Source organism: Entelurus aequoreus, linkage group LG14, assembly GCF_033978785.1.
Source record: "Entelurus aequoreus isolate RoL-2023_Sb linkage group LG14, RoL_Eaeq_v1.1, whole genome shotgun sequence".
In the NCBI taxonomy this organism is placed as follows: domain Eukaryota; kingdom Metazoa; phylum Chordata; class Actinopteri; order Syngnathiformes; family Syngnathidae; genus Entelurus; species Entelurus aequoreus.
Genome location: NC_084744.1, coordinates 36,404,666 through 36,428,515, shown reverse-complemented (window position 1 = coordinate 36,428,515; position 23,850 = coordinate 36,404,666). Strand labels below are relative to the sequence as shown.

The window sequence follows — 23,850 nt, the reverse complement described above, 5'->3', positions numbered from 1 at the left end:
ACATACACATGTACACATACACACACATACACATGCATACACATACACATATATATACATACATACATACATACATACACACACACACATACACATACATATACACAGTTTTTCAGCCCCGACAACCACCACGCGCGCGCGCTTCCACCAGTCACAACATCAGCCACCCCCCTGCACCAGACCCAGCAGCCACGGGCGCCCACACCACAAACAAACGGCAGCAGAAACAGCAGCCACAACACCCCCAGACAGCCAGCACCACCCAATCAGATCAAAGCGATAAAAAAAAACGCGACCGGCAACCACACGCCAACAGGATCACAGAGACCAGCCAGCGCCAGCCCGCCAGCAAGCCCAAACGCCAACACGCAAACAAGAGACACCAACACCCCCCCCCATCTCAAACATCCTGTATTTTACACCTCTTTCCTAGCCTGACTAGCCAGCCCATCTCAAACATCCTGTATTTTACACCTCTTTCCTAGCCTGACTAGCCAGCCCATCTCAAACATCCTGTATTTTACACCTCTTTCCTAGCCTGACTAGCCAGCCCATCTCAAACATCCTGTATTTGACACCTCTTTCCTAGCCTGACTAGCCAGCCCATCTCAAACATCCTGTATTTTACACCTCTTTCCTAGCCTGACTAGCCAGCCCATCTCAAACATCCTGTATTTTACACCTCTTTCCTAGCCTGACTAGCCAGCCCATCTCAAACATCCTGTATTTGACACCTCTTTCCTAGCCTGACTAGCCAGCCCATCTCAAACATCCTGTATTTTACACCTCTTTCCTAGCCTGACTAGCCAGCCCATCTCAAACATCCTGTATTTTACACCTCTTTCCTAGCCTGACTAGCCAGCCCATCTCAAACATCCTGTATTTTACACCTCTTTCCTAGCCTGACTAGCCAGCCCATCTCAAACATCCTGTATTTGACACCTAGCTCTTTCCTAGCCTGACTAGCCAGCCCATCTCAAACATCCTGTATTTGACACCTCTTTCCTAGCCTGACTAGCCAGTCCATCTCAAACATCCTGTATTTTACACCTCTTTCCTAGCCTGGCTAGCCAGCCCATCTCAAACATCCTGTATTTTACACCTCTTTCCTAGCCTGACTAGCCAGCCCATCTCAAACATCCTGTATTTTACACCTCTTTCCTAGCCTGACTAGCCAGCCCATCTCAAACATCCTGTATTTGACACCTCTTTCCTAGCCTGACTAGCCAGCCCATCTCAAACATCCTGTATTTTACACCTCTTTCCTAGCCTGACTAGCCAGCCCATCTCAAACATCCTGTATTTTACACCTCTTTCCTAGCCTGACTAGCCAGCCCATCTCAAACATCCTGTATTTGACACCTAGCTCTTTCCTAGCCTGACTAGCCAGCCCATCTCAAACATCCTGTATTTGACACCTCTTTCCTAGCCTGACTAGCCAGCCCATCTCAAACATCCTGTATTTTACACCTCTTCCCTAGCCTGACTAGCCAGCCCATCTCTTTTGCATTCTGTTCCATTGCTATACGAAATTTGAATGTAAATGAAAAATCATGTAGGGCTGGTATGTTTTATTTATTTTATTTTATTAACACTGGTACGTTTTATTTGTTGACCTTCAAATGAAATGTGCTGTGACATGACATGTCATCGGTCTTACACATTTTGGTTATATACTGTACTTCTGTATTCTATAGTAACCAATTTGCATCTTCCTTTTCTAAACAGAAATGCTGGCAGGGATGGAGAGGTTTTTTGAGGGGGGCATTGATGGCAAAGTACCAAAGTACTCACTTTGAAAAATACAACTCCAAGTAGGTTGTAAAAAAAGGCAGATGAAGTGAAACTATAGCAATGCTTTTCTTTCCACTCTCTCATGCACACCACACAAATACTCATGTTATGAGAAGCATATTGTTTCAAAAATATGAACATTAATTGTTGTTATTTTAAACATCTTTCAGATTACATTGCTCGAATTCAAAAACCACTTTACTACACAAATATTGGGCCCAATGTGCAGGATTATTCTATTAGTATTAGTTATTTTTATGTTTGATCATATTTTAGCTTATTTTTATGTTTTATCATATCTTAGTCTATTTTTATATGGTCGTATTATTTTTATATTTCAGTTTGTATTGTATTTTATTTTATAGTTTTTCATATTGTAGTTTATTTTTATGTTTGATTATATCTTATCTTATTTCATATTATTATTTTACCTGATGTGTATTTTAATTATTTTGAATCCATTTATTTGATCATCTAGTGTTTCCTCAAAGAGCCCTCTGGATCTCCACGTCCAGAGGGTTCCTGTGATTGGCTCTTCTCGCTGGAGCCTCTGTATCCATGCAAGTGCCATTGTCATTGTGTTGTTATTATTATTGTTGTTGTTGTTTGTTTATTTTTATGTACATGTTTGACTGTCTTCATGGGGTGTGGGTTTTATTTCTCATTTTGTTTTGAACTACGTAAAGCACTTTGAGCTGCATTTTAAATGTATGAAAAGTGCTTTATAAATAAAAATGTATTATTATTAGTAATAGTATTTTTCTTTTGTTTTGGGATCACAGGACTATTGGAGAAATATTTGCTGTGAGTCTCGCACAAGGGGGACCACCACCAAACTTTTTAATGCAGTGGTGTTAGAGCTACATATCCACTGGTGAATTTGACCAGGGATCAATAACTGAAAAGGACGTTGTGGACCTGGAGCTCATGGAACTAATAAAAGAGGTAGGACATTTAATTGTGTGGGCAAAATGTGTTTTGAATAATTTCATGTTTGGGTTTCATATGTTGTTTTGATTTCATTACTTGTGTACTTTTCAAAGATTGAGGCTGCTGACAGTGAACTCCTGATGGCGTACACAGACAGGATTTTGTCATGTGGATACACAGGGCCTGTGTCCATTGAAAAAAAAAGGAAGACATTGTGCGGTAGGACATGTCCCTCAGTGTCGCTTCAACTTTTGTTGCTAATGTAATTAATTCACTATTTTTGTTATAGCTCTTTAGTTCTACACTCTATAGTCAGGTTACTGCCCATGCTCCAACAAATCTCCTCTGGAATGAAACGGTATGACCTCCTCACCTTAGTCCAGCAGGAAAACGACATCTGCAGACAGCTTTTTGTTCCAGGATCTTTTTGCAAGGTAAACATTTCGTAATGTTCATTAAAAAGTCATCTGCATTTAATAATTTACAGAATATCCACAATTAAACTGTCATGACTTTCTTCTTTTTATAAACTCAAGGTGGATGCTGATTTTCTTGTGCAGTCCCTATCCCCTGTCTTTAGTGAGATTGGCACAATGAGACATCAAAGAGTCCACAGTGGTCAACTTTCTCCAAGACTTTGTACAGGCTATGGAGGATGAAGGTGAATATTTTCTTTTTAATTCAAATGTTGTTGCTTCACCTTCAAAACAATTACAAAGCACAGTTTGTTAGCAGTTAATTTGGTGGATTACATATATTTGTCCTATATAGTCCTTTACATAGCAGTCAACATCAACACTTACATTATAATCATACTGCCTTTTAATGCTTAAACTGAAGTTTGTTTTGTATCATCAATGCCATCATAAAACTTCCTGTTTCAACATTAAAAAAACTAAACTAAAAACTTGATATCACTTTTTCAGAAGAGGATGAACACAACTCAGAGACCAGAGAAGAAGATGAGGTCAACAAGGCTGAAAAACAAAACAATGAGACACATATTAATGTTGGCAAGTTCTGCCAGTGGCTCACAGGACAGTCTCATATTCCTTTAAGTTATGCAGAACGTAAACACTTTAAAATAGTCATGGAATTTGACCATGACTGTGAGGTTCGTTATGGTGCAAATCATACCATCTGCTATCCTGTGGTTAATGCATGTTCCTGCTCGGTTTCATTCCCAGTTGCACACCTGAGAACATATGCAGAGTTCAAAACAGTACTCTCTCAGGCCATTGTCAATGGCTTTGAATTTAGCCGGTATTAATAAATAAATAAATGATAAATGGGTTATACTTGTGTGGTGCTTTTCTACCTTCAAGTTACTCAAAGCGCTTTGACAGTATTTCCACATTCACCCATTCACACACACATTCACACACTGATGGCGGGAGCTGCCATGCAAGGCACAAACCAGCAGCCATCAGGAGCAAGGGTGAAGTGTCTTGCCCAAGGACACAACGGACGTGACTAGGATGGTAGAAGGTGGGGATTGAACCCCAGTAACCAGCAACCCTCCGATTGCTGGCACAGCCACTCTAGTAACCTCGCCACGCCGTCCCTTGAGGGGTTTAAGTTTAACCTTCGTCTTGTGTTAGGGTCGGCACCGACCCCTTTTAGTTTTTGAATGCATAAAAGAACCACACAAATTTATTTTTTTGCATCAAGGCTTTTTGACTTTGTCAGGAACCTCTATTTCAATAAAATAAAACTTATTTTTTTTTTTCTTCACTAAATTATAAAATGCTCTGGTTGAAATAATGACCTTGGCGGTGTTAGGGTCAGTTTCGACCCAGTTATAAAAATAAGATAATAAAACAATAATTAGAGCCAAAACTGAACACACTGACAGCCAGCTCCTCTACCAATCATGTGAGCTTTAGGGGATTCTCATTTGACCTTGTTATCCAGTACTAAAACATGACATGTGAGGTCAATTCAGTATAGAGTTGGTGACTTGCAGAGTGCACATCTCCAATTTGCAGCATGCGAAAATGAAAAAAAGATTTACTGTACAGTGAGAAGTTCTGGATAATATTTTTGGTGAAAATGAGGGAAAGGACACAGAGCAGCACAGTGATACGGATGAACAGGTTTCTGAGGAGGAAGACAATGTGGAGTATCATCCAGAAGACACTGACACATCTGATGAGGAGGTCATACCAAAGACTATAAAAATGGGAGCCATTACCTCCTTGCTTGGCACTCAGCATCAAGGGTTGGAATTGGGGGTTAAATCACCAAAAATGATTCCCGGGCGCGGCACCGCTGCTGCCCACTGCTCCCCTCACCTCCCAGGGGGTGAACAAGGGGATGGGTCAAATGCAGAGGACGAATTTCACCACACCTGGTGTGTGTGTGACTATCATTGCTACTTTAGATCGGTAGGTTGTGAGTTCAAACCCTGGCCGAGTCATACCAAAGACTATAAAAAAATGGGACCCATGACCTCCCTGCTTGGCACTCAGCATCAAGGGTTGGAATTGGGGATTAATTCACCAAAAATGATTCCAGGGCGCGGCCACCGCTGCTGCTCACTGCTCCCCTCACCTCCCAGGGTGTGATCAAGGATGATGGGTCAAATGCAGAGAATAATTTTGCCACACCTCGTGTGTGTGTGACAATCATTGGTACTTTAACTTTAACTTAACTTAAATTGCTTGATTGGTTGTTGTTTGTTTGACCTTGCAAATCTATATTTTGTGTTATGACTTGTTCTGATTTTCATTTTGTGTTTGTATTAAAGTTCTGTTGCTGAAAAAAATACTTTTAACCTTTTTCTTGAAGTAAATATATATGGGTCGAAATTGACCCGTAACACCATAGATGTTACTATAGTTACAATTATTAAAATGAAAAAAAAAAATCAACAAATTTATTCAAGAGATGTGTTCTAATAACCCTCGGTAATAGTCCGGTAACACAACAACCTTTTATTCATTTATACAATTCTCTTGAAGTTCATTTAACCATTTTTAAAAATTGAAATCGAGGGGTATAGTGACAAAAAAAGGCCCAATGGCCCACACCAAAAATATTAAAACCAATATTTTCATGGATAAGGAAGCCTAACAAGGTAACCAAGAGATGAGAAACAAATTGGTTGATAGATAATTGTTTTTAGTGTATTTTACAGCTGATTTAAGACATGGGTCAAAACCGACCCGTTAACATAAGAGATGGTAACAGAAAGCTAACACAAGAGGAAGGTTAAGGAGGAGACCCACTGTGCAATGAGTGGTCCAGAACATGTCTATAAGGCGTCATCAATAAAACCTACAGGAGATGTCCCCACAGTGACCACACTATGTCTTTCCATGGAGGTCTTGTCTTAATGTCAAATAAAACATTGTGACTTCACATTGAATCAAATCTAAACCTCCTGCATGACAGGTGAGATTTCTACCATCTGGACCACCAGTGCATCCGAGGTAACATTGAGTCTTGTAAGCATCACATCACAGATATGAGATGGTTACTAAGGTTTTGTAAAACTCAATGTTACTAAAGAAGCACTGGTGGGCGAGTGGTAGGAGTCCCACTTGTCATGCAGGAGATTTAGGTTCGATTCAATGTAAGTAGAGAGATGATGCCTTGGAGATGTGTTTTGGATCAGTCTTTGCTCAATGGGGATGAATGAACTCCAAACTCATTGTATGCGCAGTCGTTTCACATGTTCATGGCAGACAATGTATAGTTGTTCATTTGTCAAGTTTGGGTCAATCGGATCAATGAGAGTTTGGAGTTCATTCAGCTCCTCCTCAGTTAGAGGGCAATCATATTCAGGCACCACAATGCCAGTTTCAGGTTCCGAGTCGTTGCCATTATAATCAGCCGCAGTCTCCCAATCAATGTCCGGCTCTTGAAGATCCTATGTGCCAAAAGAGAGTATTTTAGTTTACACAGATCATTACAGTGTATGGTTGTTATTTATTTTCAAGGTGTTCCATTCTTCCTGGATCTTTGTTCAGTATACGCTAATTCAATCCTCGTGTTTTCATTGTTTTCTTTTTTTTTAGCCACAAAAATACTGTCGACAAAACACTTACTGCAATGTTCTCAGAATGAGCCTCACTGTTGTTCAACATCCGTCCACATTCCCACATCTGCATCGGACTTCGGTTTCCTTCAGTGCGCATTGGATGGTGGTTCCAGCCTTCAGTGAAGATCTCCAAGTCTTTTTTGAGTCTTGGAAGAAATGCGTAGTGGACACAGAATATGTCGTCTATGGACGAGATGTCCAGTATGTCATTTTCTTCAAGAGAATACAAAAGGTTGGAATACTTGAACGATACAGAGATCCACAAATCTCGCCATAACCGCTCCATCCTATTGAGGGTCACAAAAACATAAAAATTGAATTTCCATGAAGGCAAACATGATATTGTCTTAATAAGTGAAAGCTAGAGGAATTGTACCTTTGATTGTGGACACTCTTTCCCGAGATGAAACTTCCACGATTGTTGCCACGGACTGTGAACATAAACCGGGCGATGTCCACGTTCTCTACTCCCTGGTCAGCTCGTACCCTGAAATTGGTTAAAATGGAGGAATCAACAGAACAATGTATTTGTAACTTTTGTACATGAGTACACTATCCAATTCGTATTTTCAACATTAACAAATGTGCCCAGTAATAATAGTCTGCATATAAAGTCCCCTTTTTGGTTACAGCTAAAAACATGCAGTGAGACAATAGCAAGGAATCATGAGCAAAGAATATGAACTATGTGGAGAAATGGCATAAAATATGTTCCCGTCTTAGTTTTTTTTAATCAAATAGTATAAGCACTTAATGCTGTTGTTCAGCCAAAGGATGGGGTACATAATTTATATTTGTATCTGTCATTTCTGAAAATTGCCAATATGCATAGCATTGTAATAATCTGAATAACACTACCTTGAGGGTAAACCATGTTGTTGAGTGGCCTCCAGAAAGAAGTGAAATGCTGTTGAAGCACAGTTGTTGGTCGCTGCATTTAAGTACAGTATCTACAAAAGTCAAATAAAATGTAAACCATGGGTGTGCACCTGCACCAAGATTCCACTTGGAAACTAAAAAAAAGTAAAATAAACACGATGGCAGTTTGAATACAATATGTGGGCAACTGCCAAATTTGAACAACTGCTTTGGATAAGTTGCCTCAATAATGTGAGATTCTGGCATATTGGCTACAGGGAAGGCGAGGGTGAAATTAAAAATGATGTACAAGATCCTGTCCTGGGAGGCTTAAGTACATGGTGCAATTGGACTGAGAATGGTACTATTGTAGCCTCAAATTTTTTTTTAAAATGAAACAATCCACAGAAAGACTAATTATTATAATGTGATTTGTAAAAAACAAAAAATTAGGTTACCTTTCTCGAAAAACCATCGATTCCTCCAAATATGACAATATTGTATCTGAGAAGCAAACATACAACTTGAATTTAGTCATTTACGATTTGTGCACTAAACAGTGTACAAACAGTGACATTGGGTTTAAGTGGGTAAAGGTCCAGAATAATGCATACAAATAAAAAATATTCCATATATTATGTGACATATCCCCATGATGGATAGTCACTGTACAAATGAGAACTGGTTGATTATCAGATTACAGATTACATTATATATAAACATCTTTAATACAAACCTGATCAACTTGTGATTTGTGTCCACATGTACCAGGGACAAGGGCCCTGGTACAGAGTAAACTCTGCGTATGACACAGCTAAGACTGGACAGTCTTGAGATGATACCTATGGATTCAACTCTGTGCATGCAGGCAGCAACTCTTCTCCATGGAACTCTGTGTCCCAGAGAATCCAGTCGGCCTTTGACCATTCTGTAGCCTGCATTTGGTAAATCACGCTTAATGTCAGAAACCAAATAGTCAAGCTCAGCATCGGTGATGGGACAATACATGGCCCTGACAGAAAGCTCATTCTCTCTCATCCTTTGATAGATTGTCATTCTTGAAACACTCATCAGTGTGGCTATGCAAGGCACAGGAAGGTGTACGCCAAGCAGTTCCTTCAAATGCTGTTCATCGACCAAAACTTTGGTGCCTGTCTTCTCCACTGTGACATCTGGGGCTGGATGTTCCAGTTGTGCTTTCACAAGTTCAAAGAGTTCCTGCAAAGTCTGGATAATAGCAGCTGGTACTTGAATGTGGTTGGATAGGGCTTGCAGAAGATACAGCTCCTGTCGACAAACAAATTCTAAAAAGTCCAAATTTAGTGGAGTTGTGGAAAATGCCAATTGAATTTGATCTAAAAGTCTTTGAAGAAGGTAATGTCTCATCTGTTGAGAGAACATCACATAGTTAATGAAGTGTCAAGATCAATATCTCTCTTTTCATACACATACAACCAGTCGACAGATGTCAGTCAATGATGGAAATTATATTTTCAAATATGTTTTCTTTCCTCACTTGTCTGTTTAAAAAAATATTTGTATTTATTTAATATTTGTATATGTACATATTGAATGTATGCCACAATGTGGGACTATTTATTTTCTTTCCTCTATCTACTTTAAGTTTACACCAGAGTCTACCCGAACCCACTTATCTATGCGTACTTCATATCAGGACCACGTGATTAGCATATGGGCCCAATTATTGATGTTATGATTGCAATTACTATTTTAGTAGAATAATGAATGACAGGTTATCACTACAATTAATGAATATGGTTTTAATATTACTATAAAAAGTATTTAGGTTTCTGCAAACAACTCAAACTATGAAAAATTAGATATCAGCCCAGATCAGTATAGATGGCAGAGTTAAAAATATGTATTTAAAAAAACAACAAAAAAAGCTATCTCCATACATTAGGCAAATTAAATCTGAGAGATAATAGTGTAAGATTTACTTGTTCAGCCATGATAGCCCCATGAAAACGTGATTTCCTTTTTTTTGAACATTTGAATAAAGTAAGATGGCTGCCACGTTGCTCCTCCATTGACTGACAGCGCTCAGAGCCAATCAGAAAGAAGGGGCGGTCTAAGCATACCCGTCCCCAAAGTAACAAAAAGAAACATGACAGCGCGAGGAGAGATGCCAGACCAAGACGGCGCGCGCACAGAAAGGCACCGCACGCGCACAGAAAGGCACCGCGCGCACGCACAAAGGCGCCACGCGCGCGCAAAAGGGTGTCGCGCGCGCGCGAAGTGGAGGATCAGCGCGCAATAACAGTTTTTATGCGCTTGGATTTTTGGTACTAATGTGACGCCATAATTACCTCCCTGCTTGGCACTCAGCATCAAGGGTTGGAATTGGTGGTTAAATCACCAAAAATGATTCACAGGTGCGGCCACCGCTGCTGCTCACTGCTTCCCTCACCTCCCAGTGTTAGGCCTTGACGAGAATGAGGACTCAGGAGCAGAAGCGAGACGATTGACACAGGCTTTATTTCAGCAGTTTCTTTGATCTCTCTTTAGACAGAGTGATTGTGAACGACTCCAGCTGTCGTCCGAGTTCGCAGGACCATCAAGGAAGGACATTGTCACGAGCGGGGTTGACTTTCTTTTATTTTTGCAAATAAACCTCAGTCCCAGGTCGTGTCGCTTTTCAACTCCGGCTCCTCCTGCTCGCTCTTCCGCTTCTGCTTTTCAGCCTGCCTCTCGCGTTTAGCATCCGCTTCTCGCTCCGCTGCGTCACTTGCTGCTTGCTCTCTCTTCTTCCTTCGCTCTGCATGTGCTGCTGGCTCTCCAACTCTCTCTCTCTCTCTCTATCTCTCCTCTGCTGCTCCCCTTTTATTCAGTGAGAGGAGGTTAATTAATTGTGCAGAGGTGCCCAATCCACACACCTGCAGTCCATTTGGACACGGGTCCGCCGGCCACGCCTCCTCGCCGCCATCTTGGAGCGGGCCCCGGTGTGCCCTGCCTCGTTGTTGGACTGCCGGCCACGCGGGACTCCTCGAGTTGCTGGCGGCTGCCTGCCGCGTGAGCGCCCCCATGAGGGCCCACAGGAGATCGTCCTCCCCCGCCTCCAATGGTCCTTCCCGATTGGGCACCAAATGTGAACGACTCCAGCTGTCGTCCGGGTTCACCCTAACCCTAACCCTGGTCCACTGTCTCCGGAGTCCTATGAGCCAAAGGAACCCGATAGGACTCTTTCTTCAGCTTGACGGCATCCCTTACCGCCGGTGTCCACCAACAGCTTCTAGGATTACCGCCACGACAGGCACCAACTACCTTGCGGCCACAGCTCCAATCAGCCGCCCCGACAATAAAGGTGCGGAACATGGTCCACTCGGACTCAATGTCCAGCACCTCCCTCGTGACATGTTCAAAGTTCTTCCGGAGGTTGGAATTGAAACTCTCTGACAGGAGACTCTGCCAGACGTTCCCAGCAGACCCTCACAATGCGTTTGGGCCTGCCAGGTCTGTCCGGCATCCTCCCACACCATCGCAGCCAGCTCACCACCAGGTGGTGATATGTAGAAAGCTCCGCCCCTCTCTTCAGCCGAGTGTCCAAAACATGAGGCAGCATATCCGATGAAACAACTACAAAGTCGATCATGGAACTGCGGCCTAGGGTGTCCTGGTGCCAAGTGCACATATGGACACCCTTATGTTTGAACATGGTGTTTGTTATAGACAATCTGTGACGAGCAAAAAAGTCCAATAACAAAATACCACTCGGGTTCAGATCCGGACGGCCATTCTTCCCAATCACGCCTCTCCAGGTTTCACTGTCGTTGCCAACATGAGCGTTGAAGTCCCCCAGTAGGACAAGGGAATCACCCGGGGGGAGCACTTTCCAGTACTCCCTCGAGTGTATCCAAAAAGGGTGGGTACTCTGAACTGCTGTTTGGTGCGTAAGCACAAACAACAGTCATTACCCGTCCCCCCACACGAAGGCGGAGGGAAGCTACCCTCTCGTCCACTGGGTTGAACTCCAACGTGCAGGCTTTGAGCCGGGGGGCAACAATAATTGCTACCCCAGCCCGTTGCCTCTCACTGCGTGCAACGCCAGTGTGGAAGAGAGTCCAGCCCCTCTCGAGAGAACTTAATCCAGAGCCCTTGCTGTGCGTCAAAGTGAGTCCGACTATATCCAGCCGGAACTTCTCCACCTCGGGCACGAGCTCAGGCTCCTTCCCCCCCAGCGAGGTGACATTCCACATCCCAAGAGCTAGCTTATGTAGCCGAGGATCGGACCGCCAAGTGCCCTGCCTTCGGCTGCCGCCCCGCTCACACGCACCCGACCTCTATGGCCCCTGCTATGGGTGGTGAGCCCATTGGAGGAAGGACCACGTTGCCTCTTCGGGCTGTGCCCGGCCGGGCCCCATGGGGACAGGCCCGGCAACCAGGTGCTCGCCATCGTGCCCCAACTCCGGGCCTGGCTCCAGAGGGGGGCCCCAGTGACCCGCGTCCGGGCGAGGGAAATTAGTCTCGGTTTTTGCATTTGCATAGAAGTGTTCGAGTCTTCAAATTTTTTATTAATATCATTATGGGGCGGCGTGGCGAAGTTGGTAGAGTGGCCGTGCCAGCAATCGGAGGGTTGCTGGTTACTGGGGTTCAATCCCCACCTTCTACCATCCTAGTTACGTCCATTGTGTCCTTGGGCAAGACACTTCACCCTTGCTCCTGATGGGTGCTGGTTAGCGCCTTGCATGGCAGCTCCCTCCATCAGTGTGTGAATGTGTGTGTGAATGGGTGAATGTGGAAATAGTGTCAAAGCGCTTTGAGTACCTTGAAGGTAGAAAAGCGCTATACAAGTATAACCCATTTATCATTTATTTATCAATATTGTTTTTTATTTATTTATTTGATAATATTATTATTACTTTAGTTTTTTGGCTGTTTTTCTCTTTTTGTGGGGGCGAGGGGTGTCATCGTTGGGATATAAACAAAAATCATATTTTGACCTTTAGGGCAGACAATAGATGTATGCAAATATGATGTAATGGATAACAATGTCTGATGCTGGATGTCAATAACAAAAAGTAAAAAATACATGTAAATGAAGTTGTAGTAGTTGTATTGATAGAAGTAGTAGTCAGTTCTCTCATGCGGACTGTAGCCTCCACATAAAAGACAACAATCCTGCCTTGCAGTCACAGTGTGCTGACATGACACTAGATTGCTTATCCCTCATTATCCAGGGTGTCAATCTTGGCTCAGCTCATTTCTGAGAGTCCATTTGTCACATCTGGTTACACCAGGCTGTGCCTTATGTTTGCCTTTTGTTAGTGTTTTACTTCCTGTCCTGTGCTTTTATTTTGGTGGCTCTTCCGGTTTTGTTGCTGTTTTCCTGTGGCTGCTTCACTTCTGTCCCCGAGCATTTCCCCTCACCTGTTTTCTGTTTGCAATCAAGACTATTTAAATTGATCCTTTTGCTACCTTCGTTGTCCGGACATTATTCTTTGTTCACAGGTGACCATCGACTATACTTTTTGATTCCAATCTCTAGTACGCACGTACTTTGTGGACGCCGTCTGCTCCACATTTCCTGTGAGTGTTTTGCTGGGTTTCAGCAGTTTGTTTTGTTTTCTTTATAGTTCCCTGTTGCTCTCGGTTTGTGTTCTTTTATCAATAAATATCCCTTTTACATTGGCTCCCTGTACATCAGAGAATAGATTTCAAAATCCTCCTGCTCACATATAAATCACTACATGGTCTAGGGCCCAAGTATATTACTGATATGCTCCCACTATATACGCCCTCTAGATCACTAAGATCTTCTGAGACCAATCTGTTAGCGGTTCCTAGAGTAAACTCAAATCAAGGGAGATCATCATTCAGTCACTATGCAACACATAGCTGGAATAAACTTCCTGAAGATGTCAGACTCTCCCCAACTCTCACTACTTTTAAAACTAGACTGAAGACTTTTATGTTCACCTTAGCTTTCAGCTAAATCTTTTAATCTTTTAACTTTTAACGTCTGCACTGTTTTTATTTTTATTGTCTGCATTTTAATTTTGCTTTTATTTTCTTTCATTTCACTTTGTTGTCTGTGAAGCACTTTGAGTCTGCCTTGTGTATGAAAAGCGCTATACAAATAAAGTTGCCTTGCCTTGCCTTGCCTTTTTTTTACTGCACAGTGCCACCTCCTTCATCTGCATCTTAAACATCACTAAAGGATTTTATGTAGCATTCCCAATTTCCAATTTTTGGTGAATTCTTGTGAAATTTCCACTGTCATGTTACTCTTAGAGATAGGGTGAGGAGCTCTGCCATCCGGGGGGAGCTCAAAGTAAAGCCGCTGCTCCTCCACATGGAAAGGAGCATGATGAGGTTGTTCGGGCATCTGGTCAGGATGCCACCCGAACGCCTCCCTTGGGGAGGTGTTTAGGGCACGTCCGACCAGTAGGAGGCCACGGGGAAGACCCAGGACACGTTGGGAAGACTATGTCTCCCGGCTGGCCTGGGAACGCCTCGGGATCCCCCGGGAGGAACTCGACGAAGTGGCTGGGGAGAGGGAAGTCTGGGTTTCCCTGCTTCGGCTGCTGCCCCCGCGACCCTACCTCGGATAAGCGGAAGAAGATGGATGGATGTTACTCTTTATAGTTAATTAATTAGTAAATAAAGAAAATATTTACTGAGTCCTGCTGCTAGTTCACTTTTTGTGGTGTCATTTTGCTACCTGTTAAGGAAAGTATTTAATCTTAAATACATTGGCGTTGTTAGGCTTATTTTAGGGGGGCTCAAGCCCCCCTAAAATGTTCTTAAGTCCCCTAAATAATTTGGTGTTTTTTTTTTTTACAAATACATGCCGACATATTCATTATAAAGTGGCCAGAATATGAGTTGAAATAAATAATCATATAACCTGTCATTATTCTCTCAGTTTCCCCTCACTTCATAGCGTAAGGTAGAGAACCCCTTTAGTGCGTCGGTATCCAATCCATTCCACTTGTTCATATAGAAAATGCCCACATCACTCAAAATCCAGTCCGCATTTTCTCTGCGACCTTGCTTGCGGTCCTGCAGGTGTACAAAGCACATTAGCACACAGCACTGCAGAACAAGAACCTTGTGTCTGCAATTGTAAATAATTTAGTTTTTAAGTTTTGTGTTTCTTGTAGAATCTATATAAAGTAATATACATTAGCCTATTGTTAAAATAATGAAAACAACATCATTAAATATATTTGTTTTATTGTATTGTTACATTAAAAGCTGTTGTATTATTATAGGATGGCTTGTTAAACATTTCATAGGATTTTCAGAGGCTGGAAAAACCAAGACATTTAATATAAAATGTAAAATGAATAAATACATAAAAAGAAAAAGAAAAAAAATGGTTAAAAGCATTTAATTTCGTCCCGTGCATTTTTTTTACCGTCCCCGGGACGACGGGACTATGTTAATCTCAACCCCTGGAAGTTATATTTTATTGTTTGCATTATTTGTTTCAGCATTGCACTTTGAAGATGGTCCCTCAGCTCTTTGACAGCGTTGGCTCTTTTTCAGATCAGCAGACTAAGTCTTTCTTATTTACAGTATATATAAACGTTTCTCATTTCTATTCAGACTTCCGTATATATTTAATTTCCTTAACGGCTTGCCATAATATATATATATATATATATATATATATATATATATATATATATATATATATATATATATATATATATATATATATATATATATATATATATATATATATATATACAAGCCAAATTATCCCGATCCAGATATTACTTTGATTCAAGTAATTAAGTAATATTTCCAGGGCTTGAATTTACAACCATTTTAGTCACATATGTGCCCAAAATGTAATCTGTGCAACTTCAAAATATTTGGGAACAAACAATTATTGTATTGTGAGCTAAAGTGGTGGCATTAGCCTCTATGTTGTGAAGTAATAACATAGAGGCTAATGCCATGACTTTCATTGTGTTTCAGTGTATCTTGAAGGATCATGCAAGTCATTGTTTCTTGTTGATGCTGTAAACAAAATGTCACTGTGCAAACCCATGTTTGTTGTTGTACTGAACACACATTGAAAATAAACCCACTGAAATAATAATAACAATGATTCATTTCTAAGTCTTTGTTAGCCGTTTGTGAAGTTTTGTGCTTGTGCGCTACGTTCGCTCGCTTCCTGTGCATCTCCTGGGGGCTAAGCCCCTCCTGTCCTTAAAAGCTAGTGACGCCCCTGCTTAAATATATAAATAATCCTCCATATTGGCAGCCATAGTGATTCATTTATTTAACAGAGCATTAAAACTTGGATCTGACAAAAAAGTAAACACAAATGCTGTCTTCCTCGCTGATAAAACATGATAGCAACATGCATCTGCTAGCTCATGATCGCCCCCACTTCTCAGTGTGGCGAGTTGGAGTACTACAAGAACCACTCTAATACAGTGCTTAAATCTGTATTTTTAGTTTTATTATCAAGGAATAATGAGGTCACACTTATATTAAAACCTTAATGCTAAGGTTTCGTCCAGTATTGGACCGGTGATGATGATGATGATGATGTATCTGTGCAAGTGAACAATTGGATCCACAAGGGACAACAACCCTTTCCACAGACTACACACACATCAGAAACATAAATGTTAGAAGCCTACAACAATATATGTGAAGAAGACTTTAATAATACCTGGGATTTATATAGCGCTTTTCTAAGTACCCAAAGTCGCTTTACATGTAGAACCCATCATTCATTCACACCTGGTGGTGGTAAGCTACTTTCATAGCCACAGCTGCCCTGGGGTAGACTGACTTCCGGAAGCGTGGCCAACGGCCCCTCCGACCACCACCTATCATTCATCATTCAATTCACCAGTGTGAGTGGCACCGGGGGCAAAGGTGAAGTGTCCCGTCCAAGGACACAACTTTAGGATTAAAAGTGAAGATGTGAGGTAAAATAAGTACAAATGCAGCAATAAAAACAAGCAACTCCACTCACGATGGCTCTAAAGTTCAGTGATGTGTTGCTAACTTCAGCATTTTTCTTCTTTGTTGATGTTTTGCAGTAGTTAACATCCATGATGTAACAATGCTGCTAATCTACCAGAGTCCACATTTTGTTAACCATTTTATTCATTCATACTTTTAATTGGATAATAACATCAATAAAATGCAATGGGAAAAATGTGTGGAAAAAATACAAATGATAATAATAAGATGTCCTCTCTTTAACAATGTAAAAATAGAAAAAAATAGTAGCTACATATATAATATTCAATACATGAACACAACTTAAAAAGTAAGTACAGGACAACATATAAGACTAGAAGATGAGAAGCACTACATACAACATCAAATATGCATTCATATTAAAGGCCTACTCCTCTCTGAGCTGCCACCTTACCGTGGTAGAGGAGTTTGCGTGTCTCAATGATCCTAGGAGCTATGTTGTCCGGGGGCTTCCATGCCCCCTGGTAGGGTCTCCCAAGACAAACAGGTCCTAGGTGAGGGATCAGACAAAGAGCAGCTCGAAGACTTCTATGGAAATACAAGAACCGAGACTCAGATTTCCCTCGCCCGGACGCGGGTCACCGGGGCCCCCCTCTGGAGCCAGGCCCGGAGTTGGGGCACGACGGCGAGCGCCTGGTGGCCGGGCCTGTCCCCATGGGGCCCGGCCGGGCACAGCCCGAAGAGGCAACGTGGGTCCCCCCTCCAATGGGCTCACCACCCATAGCAGGGGCCATAGAGGTCGGGTGCAATGTGAGCTGGGCGGCAGCCGAAGGCAGGGCACTTGGCGGTCCGATCCTCGGCTACAGAAGCTAGCTCTTGGGACGTGGAACGTCACCTCGCTGGGGGGGAAGGAGCCTGAGCTAGTGCGCGAGGTGGAGAAGTTCCGGCTGGACATAGTCGGACTCACTTCGACGCACAGCAAGGGCTCTGGAACCAGTTCTCTCGAGAGGGGATGGACTCTCTTCCACTCTGGCGTTGCCGGCAGTGAGAGGCGACGGGCTGGGGTGGCAATTCTTGTTGCCTCCCGGCTCAGAACCTGCATGTTGGAGTTCAACCCGGTGGACGAGAGCATAGCTTCCCTCCGCCTTCGGGTGGGGGGACGGGTCCTGACTGTTGTTTGCGCTTACGCGCCAAGCAGCAGCTCAGAGTACCCACCCTTTTTGGATTCACTCGAGGGAGTACTTGAGGGTGCTCCCCCGGGTGATTCCCTCGTTCTGCTGGGGGACTTCAACGCTCATATTGGCAACGACAGTGAAACCTGGAGAGGCGTGATTGGTAAGAATGGCCGCCCGGATCTGAACCCGAGTGGTGTGTTGTTATTGGACTTTTGTGCCCGTCACGGATTGTCCATAACGAACACCATGTTCAAGCATAAGGGTGTCCATATGTGCACTTGGCACCAGGACACCCTGGGCCGCAGTTCCATGATCGACTTTGTAGTTGTGTCATCGGATTTGCGGCCTCATGTTTTGGACACTCGGGTGAAGAGAGGGGCGGAGCTTTCTACCGATCACCACCTGGTGGTGAGTTGGCTGCGATGGTGGGGGAGGATGCCGGACAGACCTGGCAGGCCCAAACGCATTGTGAGGGTTTGCTGGGAACGTCTGGCAGAGTCTCCTGTCAGAGAGTTTCAATTCCCATCTCCGGAAGAACTTTGAACATGTCGCGAGGGAGGTGCTGGACATTGAGTCCGAGTGGACCATGTTCCGCACCTCTATTGTCGAGGCGGCTGATTGGAGCTGTGGCCGTAAAGTAGTTGGTGCCTGTCGTGGCGGTAATCCTAGAACCCGTTGGTGGACACCGGCGGTGAGGGATGCCGTCAAGCTGAAGAAGGAGTCCTATCGGGTTCTTTTGGCTCATAGGACTCCTGAGGCAGCGGACGGGTACCGACAGGCCAAGCGGTGTGCGGCTTCAGCGGTCGCGGAGGCAAAAACTCGGACATGGGAGGAGTTCGGGGAAGCCATGGAAAACGACTTCCGGACGGCTTTGAAGCGATTCTGGACCACCATCCGCCGCCTCAGGAAGGGGAAGCAGTGCACTATCAACACCGTGTATAGTGAGGATGGTGTTCTGCTGACCTCGACTGCGGATGTTGTGGATCGGTGGAGGGAATACTTCGAAGACCTCCTCAATCCCACCAACACGTCTTCCTATGAGGAAGCAGTGCCTGGGGAATCTGTGGTGGGCTCTCCTATTTCTGGGGCTGAGGTTGCTGAGGTAGTTAAAAAGCTCCTCGGTGGCAGGGCCCCGGGGGTGGATGAGAACCGCCCGGAGTTCCTTAAGGCTCTGGATGCTGTGGGGCTGTCTTGGTTGACAAGAGTCTGCAGCATCGCGTGGACATCGGGGGCGGTACCTCTGGATTGGCAGACCGGGGTGGTGGTTCCTCTCTTTAAAAAGGGGAACCGGAGGGTGTGTTCTAACTATCGGGGGATCACACTCCTCAGCCTTCCCGGTAAGGTCTATTCAGGTGTACTGGAGAGGAGGCTACGCCGGATAGTCGAACCTCGGATTCAGGAGGAACAGTGTGGTTTTCGTCCTGGTCGTGGAACTGTGGACCAGCTCTATACTCTCGGCAGGGTCCTTGAGGGTGCATGGGAGTTTGCCCAACCAGTCTACATGTGCTTTGTGGACTTGGAAAAGGCATTCGACCGTGTCCCTCGGGAAGTCCTGTGGGGAGTGCTCAGAGAGTATGGGGTATCGGACTGTCTGATTGTGGCGGTCCGCTCCCTGTATGATCAGTGTCAGAGCTTGGTCCGCATTGCCGGCAGTAAGTCGGACACGTTTCCAGTGAGGGTTGGACTCCGCCAAGGCTGCCCTTTGTCACCGATTCTGTTCATAACTTTTATGGACAGAATTTCTAGGCGCAGTCAAGGCGTTGAGGGGATCTGGTTTGGTGGCTGCGGGATTAGGTCTCTGCTTTTTGCAGATGATGTGGTCCTGATGGCTTCATCTGGCCAGGATCTTCAGCTCTCACTGGATCGGTTCGCAGCTGAGTGTGAAGCGACTGGGATGAGAATCAGCACCTCCAAGTCCGAGTCCATGGTTCTCGCCCGGAAAAGGGTGGAGTGCCATCTCCGGGTTGGGGAGGAGATCTTGCCCCAAGTGGAGGAGTTCAAGTACCTCGGAGTCTTGTTCACGAGTGAGGGAAGAGTGGTTCGTGAGATCGACAGGCGGATCGGTGCGGCGTCTTCAGTAATGCGGGCGCTGTATCGGTCCGTTGTGGTGAAGAAGGAGCTGAGCCGCAAGGCAAAGCTCTCAATTTACCGGTCGATCTACGTTCCCATCCTCACCTATGGTCATGAGCTTTGGGTTATGACCGAAAGGACAAGATCACGGGTACAAGCGGCCGAAATGAGTTTCCTCCGCCGGGTGGCGGGTCTCTCCCTTAGAGATAGGGTGAGAAGCTCTGTCATCCGGGAGGAGCTCAAAGTAAAGCCACTGCTCCTCCACATCGAGAGGAGCCAGATGAGGTGGTTCGGGCATCTGGTCAGGATGCCACCCGAACGCCTCCCTCGGGAGGTGTTTAGGGCACGTCCGACCGGTAGGAGGCCACGGGGAAGACCCAGGACACGTTGGGAAGACTATTTCTCCCGGCTGGCCTGGGAACGCCTCGGGATCCCCCGGGAAGAGCTAGACGAAGTGGCTGGGGAGAGGGAAGTCTGGGCTTCCCTGCTTAGGCTGCTGCCCCCGCGACCCGACCTCGGATAAGCGGAAGAAGATGGATGGATGGATGGATGAAATGATAGCAGATCCATTCTATGTGTCATACTTGATCATTTCGCGATATTGCCATATTTTTGCTGAAAGGATTTAGTAGAGAACATCGACGATAAAGTTTGCAACTTTTGGTCACTGATAAAAAAAAGCCTTGCCTGTACCGGAAGTAGCGTGACGTCACAGGTTGAAGAGCTCCTCACATTTGCACATTGTTTACACCAGCAGCGAGAGCGATTCGGACCGAGAAAACGACGATTACCCCATTAATTTGAGCCAGGATGAAAGATTTGTGGATGAGGAACGTGAGAGTGAAGGACGAGAGTGCAGTGCAGGACATATCTTTTTTCGCTCTGACCGTAACTTAGGTACAAGCTGGCTCATTGGATTCCACACTTTCTCCTTTTTCTATTGTGGATCACGGATTTGTATTTTAAACCACCTCGGATACTATATCCTCTTGAAAATGAGAGTCGAGAACGCAAAATGGACATTCACAGTGACTTTTATCTCCACGACAATAAATCGGTGAAGCTCTTTAGCTACGGAGCTAACGTGATAGCATCGTGCTTAAATGCAGATAGAAACAAAAGAAATAAACCCCTGAGTTTGAGTTTTGAGTTTGAGTTTATTTTATTTGGAACATGCAAGCATACAACATGATACATCACAATTTCCAGTTTCTCTTTTCAACATGTTCAAAAAGGAGTAGGAAGAAGCAGAGCTTATTTAATCCTACCCCTTTTCTTTTAAGTAACAGTTGCTAAAACGTTTGTTCACTTCCTGTTCTCAATTTATTCACAATATACTCCATAAGTACTCACAATAATGTTTCTATACTTGACTTAGGTGATCTATATATACAACTGATGAATATGTTTTTGCTTTTTTCCTGACCTATTTCAATGGTTATATATTCTAAGATATTATCTATAGCAAATGACATGTTTTTTACCACTTTGTAGTTCAGGTTCTTCATCACGTACACAGCTACTCCTCCTCCATTTTTGTTGGTTCTGTTGATGTAGTTTAGTTCATATCCTTCCAGATCAAAATCTATTGCTTTTTTTTATCATCAATCCATGTTTCTGTGACAGCAATCACTTAGAAGGGTTCGTTGATGTGTTCCAAAAAGTTCTTAATGTTGTTGTAGTTTGCATACAAGCTTCTGCTATTGAAGTGAATAATTGACAATTTGTTATCACCTTTAAAGGCCTACTGAAACCCACTACTACCGACCACGCAGTCTGATAGTTTATATATCAATGATGAAATCTTAACATTATAACACATGCCAATACGGCCGGGTTAACTTATAAAGTGACATTTTAAATTTGCCGCTAAACTTCCGGTTCGAAACGCCTCTGAGGATGACGTATGCGTGTGACGTAGCCCGGCGAACACGGGTATGCCTTCCACATTGAAGCCGATACGAAAAAGCTCTCTTTTCATTTCATAATTCCACAGTATTCTGGACATCTGTGTTCGTGAATCTGTTTCAATCATGTTCATTGCATTATGGAGAAGGAAGCCAAGCAAGCAAAGAAGAAAGTTGTCGGTGCGAAATGGACGTATTTTTCGAACGTAGTCAGCCACAACAGTACACAGCCGGCGCTTCTTTGTTTACATTCCCGAAAGATGCAGTCAAGATAGAAGAACTCGGATAACAGAGACTCTAACCAGGAGGACTTTTGATTTGGATACACAGACGTCTGTAGAGAACTGGGACAACACAGACTCTTACCAGGATTACTTTGATTTGGATGACAAAGACGCAGACGTGCTACTGTGAGTATGCAGCTTTGGCTTTTTTTTGCGTATGTACGTAACTTTTTTAAAATATATAAGCTTTATGAACCTTGGGTTAGGTGAACGGTCGTTTGGGCTGAGTGATTGTGTGTGTTGATCATGTGTTTGAATTGTATTGGCGTGTTCTATGGAGCTAGGAGCTAGCAGAGGAGCTAGGAGCTAGCATAACACGTACCGTAGCGTACGTGCGCGTCACGTACGTAACTTTTTAAAAATATATAAGCTTTATGAACCTTGGGTTAGGTGAACGGTCTTTTGGGCTGAGTGATTGTGTGTGTTGATCAGGTGTTTGAATTGTATTGGCGTGTTCTATGGAGCTAGGAGCTAGCAGAGGAGCTAGGAGCTAGCATAAAAAACACGCAGGTGTTATTATGCAGGATTAATTTGTGGCATATTAAATATAAGCCTGGTTGTGTTGTGGCTAATAGAGTATATATATGTCTTGTGTTTATTTACTGTTGTAGTCATTCCCAGCTGAATATCAGGTACCGTGAGTATGCAGCCTTGGCTGCTAAACATTCGATAACTTGACCGTATGTGCGCGTCACGTACGTAACTTTTTAAAAATATATAAGCTTTATGAACCTTGGGTTAGGTAAACGGTCTTTTGGGCTGAGTGATTGTGTGTGTTGATCAGGTGTTTGAATTGTATTGGCGTGTTCTATGGAGCTAGGAGCTAGCAGAGGAGCTAGGAGCTAGCATAACAAACACGCAGGTGTTTTTATGCAGGATTAATTTGTGGCATATTAAATATAAGCCTGGTTGTGTTGTGGCTAATAGAGTATATATATGTCTTGTGTTTATTTACTGTTGTAGTCATTCCCAGCTGAATATCAGGTCACCCCCGGCTCTCACAGCATCTTCCCTATCTGAATAGCTTCAACTCCCCACTAGTCCTTCACTTGCACTTTACTCATCCACAAATCTTTCATCCTCGCTCAAATTAATGGGGAAATTGTCGCTTTCTCGGTCCGAATCTCTCTCACTTCATGCGGCCATCATTGTAAACAATAGGGAACTTTGCGTATATGTTCAACTGACTACGTCACGCTACTTCCGGTAGGGGCAAGCCTTTTTTTTTATCAGATACCAAAAGTTGCAATCTTTATCGTCGTTGTTCTATACTAAATCCTTTCAGCAAAAATATGGCAATATCGCGAAATGATCAAGTATGACACATAGAATAGATCTGCTATCCCCGTTTAAATAAAAAAAATTCATTTCAGTAGGCCTTTAATGTTGCTATTATATTGATCATCTGTATAATAAAAATTTGTTTTACTAATGTGGGAGAAAAAAATTGTATCTGGATCTATATCATTTTCCAAATCCTGTTTTTTGTGAACTTTGTCGCATAAATGTTTTAGTTCCATATTTTCCTGTTCAACAATCTTTGATGTTGTTTCAATAATCTCTATAAGTGTATGTGGATGCAATCCTGAATCTAGGTCCTCTTGTTTAGTCGTCCCTTGGAACATAGTAGTGTAGATGCTGAATTTAGGTGCTTGTTTTCTGTCTGACTGGAAGGATAGACAGAAGATCAACAATACTATTAAACCCTGGACCTGTAACTACACGGTTAATGCTTTCCAGCCTGGCGAAGCTTAACAATGCTGTTGCTAACGACGCCATTGAAGCTAACTTAGCAACGGGACCTCACAGAGTTAGGATAAAAACATTAGCGCTCCACCTACGCCAGCCAGCCCTCATCTGCTCATCAACAC

At 43.5% G+C, this 23,850-nt stretch overlaps 2 protein-coding genes and 1 long non-coding RNA gene across 3 annotated transcripts in view; 1 reads left to right on the top strand and 2 right to left on the bottom strand.

The window, feature by feature from the left end:
- The first annotated feature begins 460 nt into the window (after positions 1-460).
- On the top strand, positions 461-3,320 carry LOC133664820 (uncharacterized). Its single transcript, XR_009828634.1, has 5 exons — positions 461-1,814; positions 2,577-2,739; positions 2,838-2,943; positions 3,014-3,158; positions 3,261-3,320. It is a non-coding gene; the product is annotated as an uncharacterized LOC133664820 (long non-coding RNA).
- A 968-nt stretch (positions 3,321-4,288) lies between these two features.
- Positions 4,289-10,582, bottom strand: LOC133664819 (uncharacterized). The gene is made up of 6 exons (XM_062069749.1): positions 8,364-10,582; positions 8,086-8,131; positions 7,628-7,719; positions 7,146-7,256; positions 6,777-7,056; positions 4,289-6,598 (listed from the first exon to the last, which is right to left on the bottom strand). Exons 1-6 carry the CDS (start codon positions 9,026-9,028, stop codon positions 6,377-6,379), a joined length of 1,416 nt encoding a protein of 471 aa, XP_061925733.1. The 5' UTR covers positions 9,029-10,582; the 3' UTR covers positions 4,289-6,376.
- Positions 10,583-23,357: 12,775 nt separating this feature from the next.
- The window catches only part of LOC133664818 (gastrula zinc finger protein XlCGF57.1-like), an 18,836-nt gene continuing 18,343 nt past the window's right edge, over positions 23,358-23,850 (bottom strand). Inside the window, exon 3 of the mRNA XM_062069748.1 lies at positions 23,358-23,850. This exon is cut by the window's right edge and continues 1,765 nt beyond it. The gene's annotated coding sequence lies outside the window, so the exon portion shown is untranslated.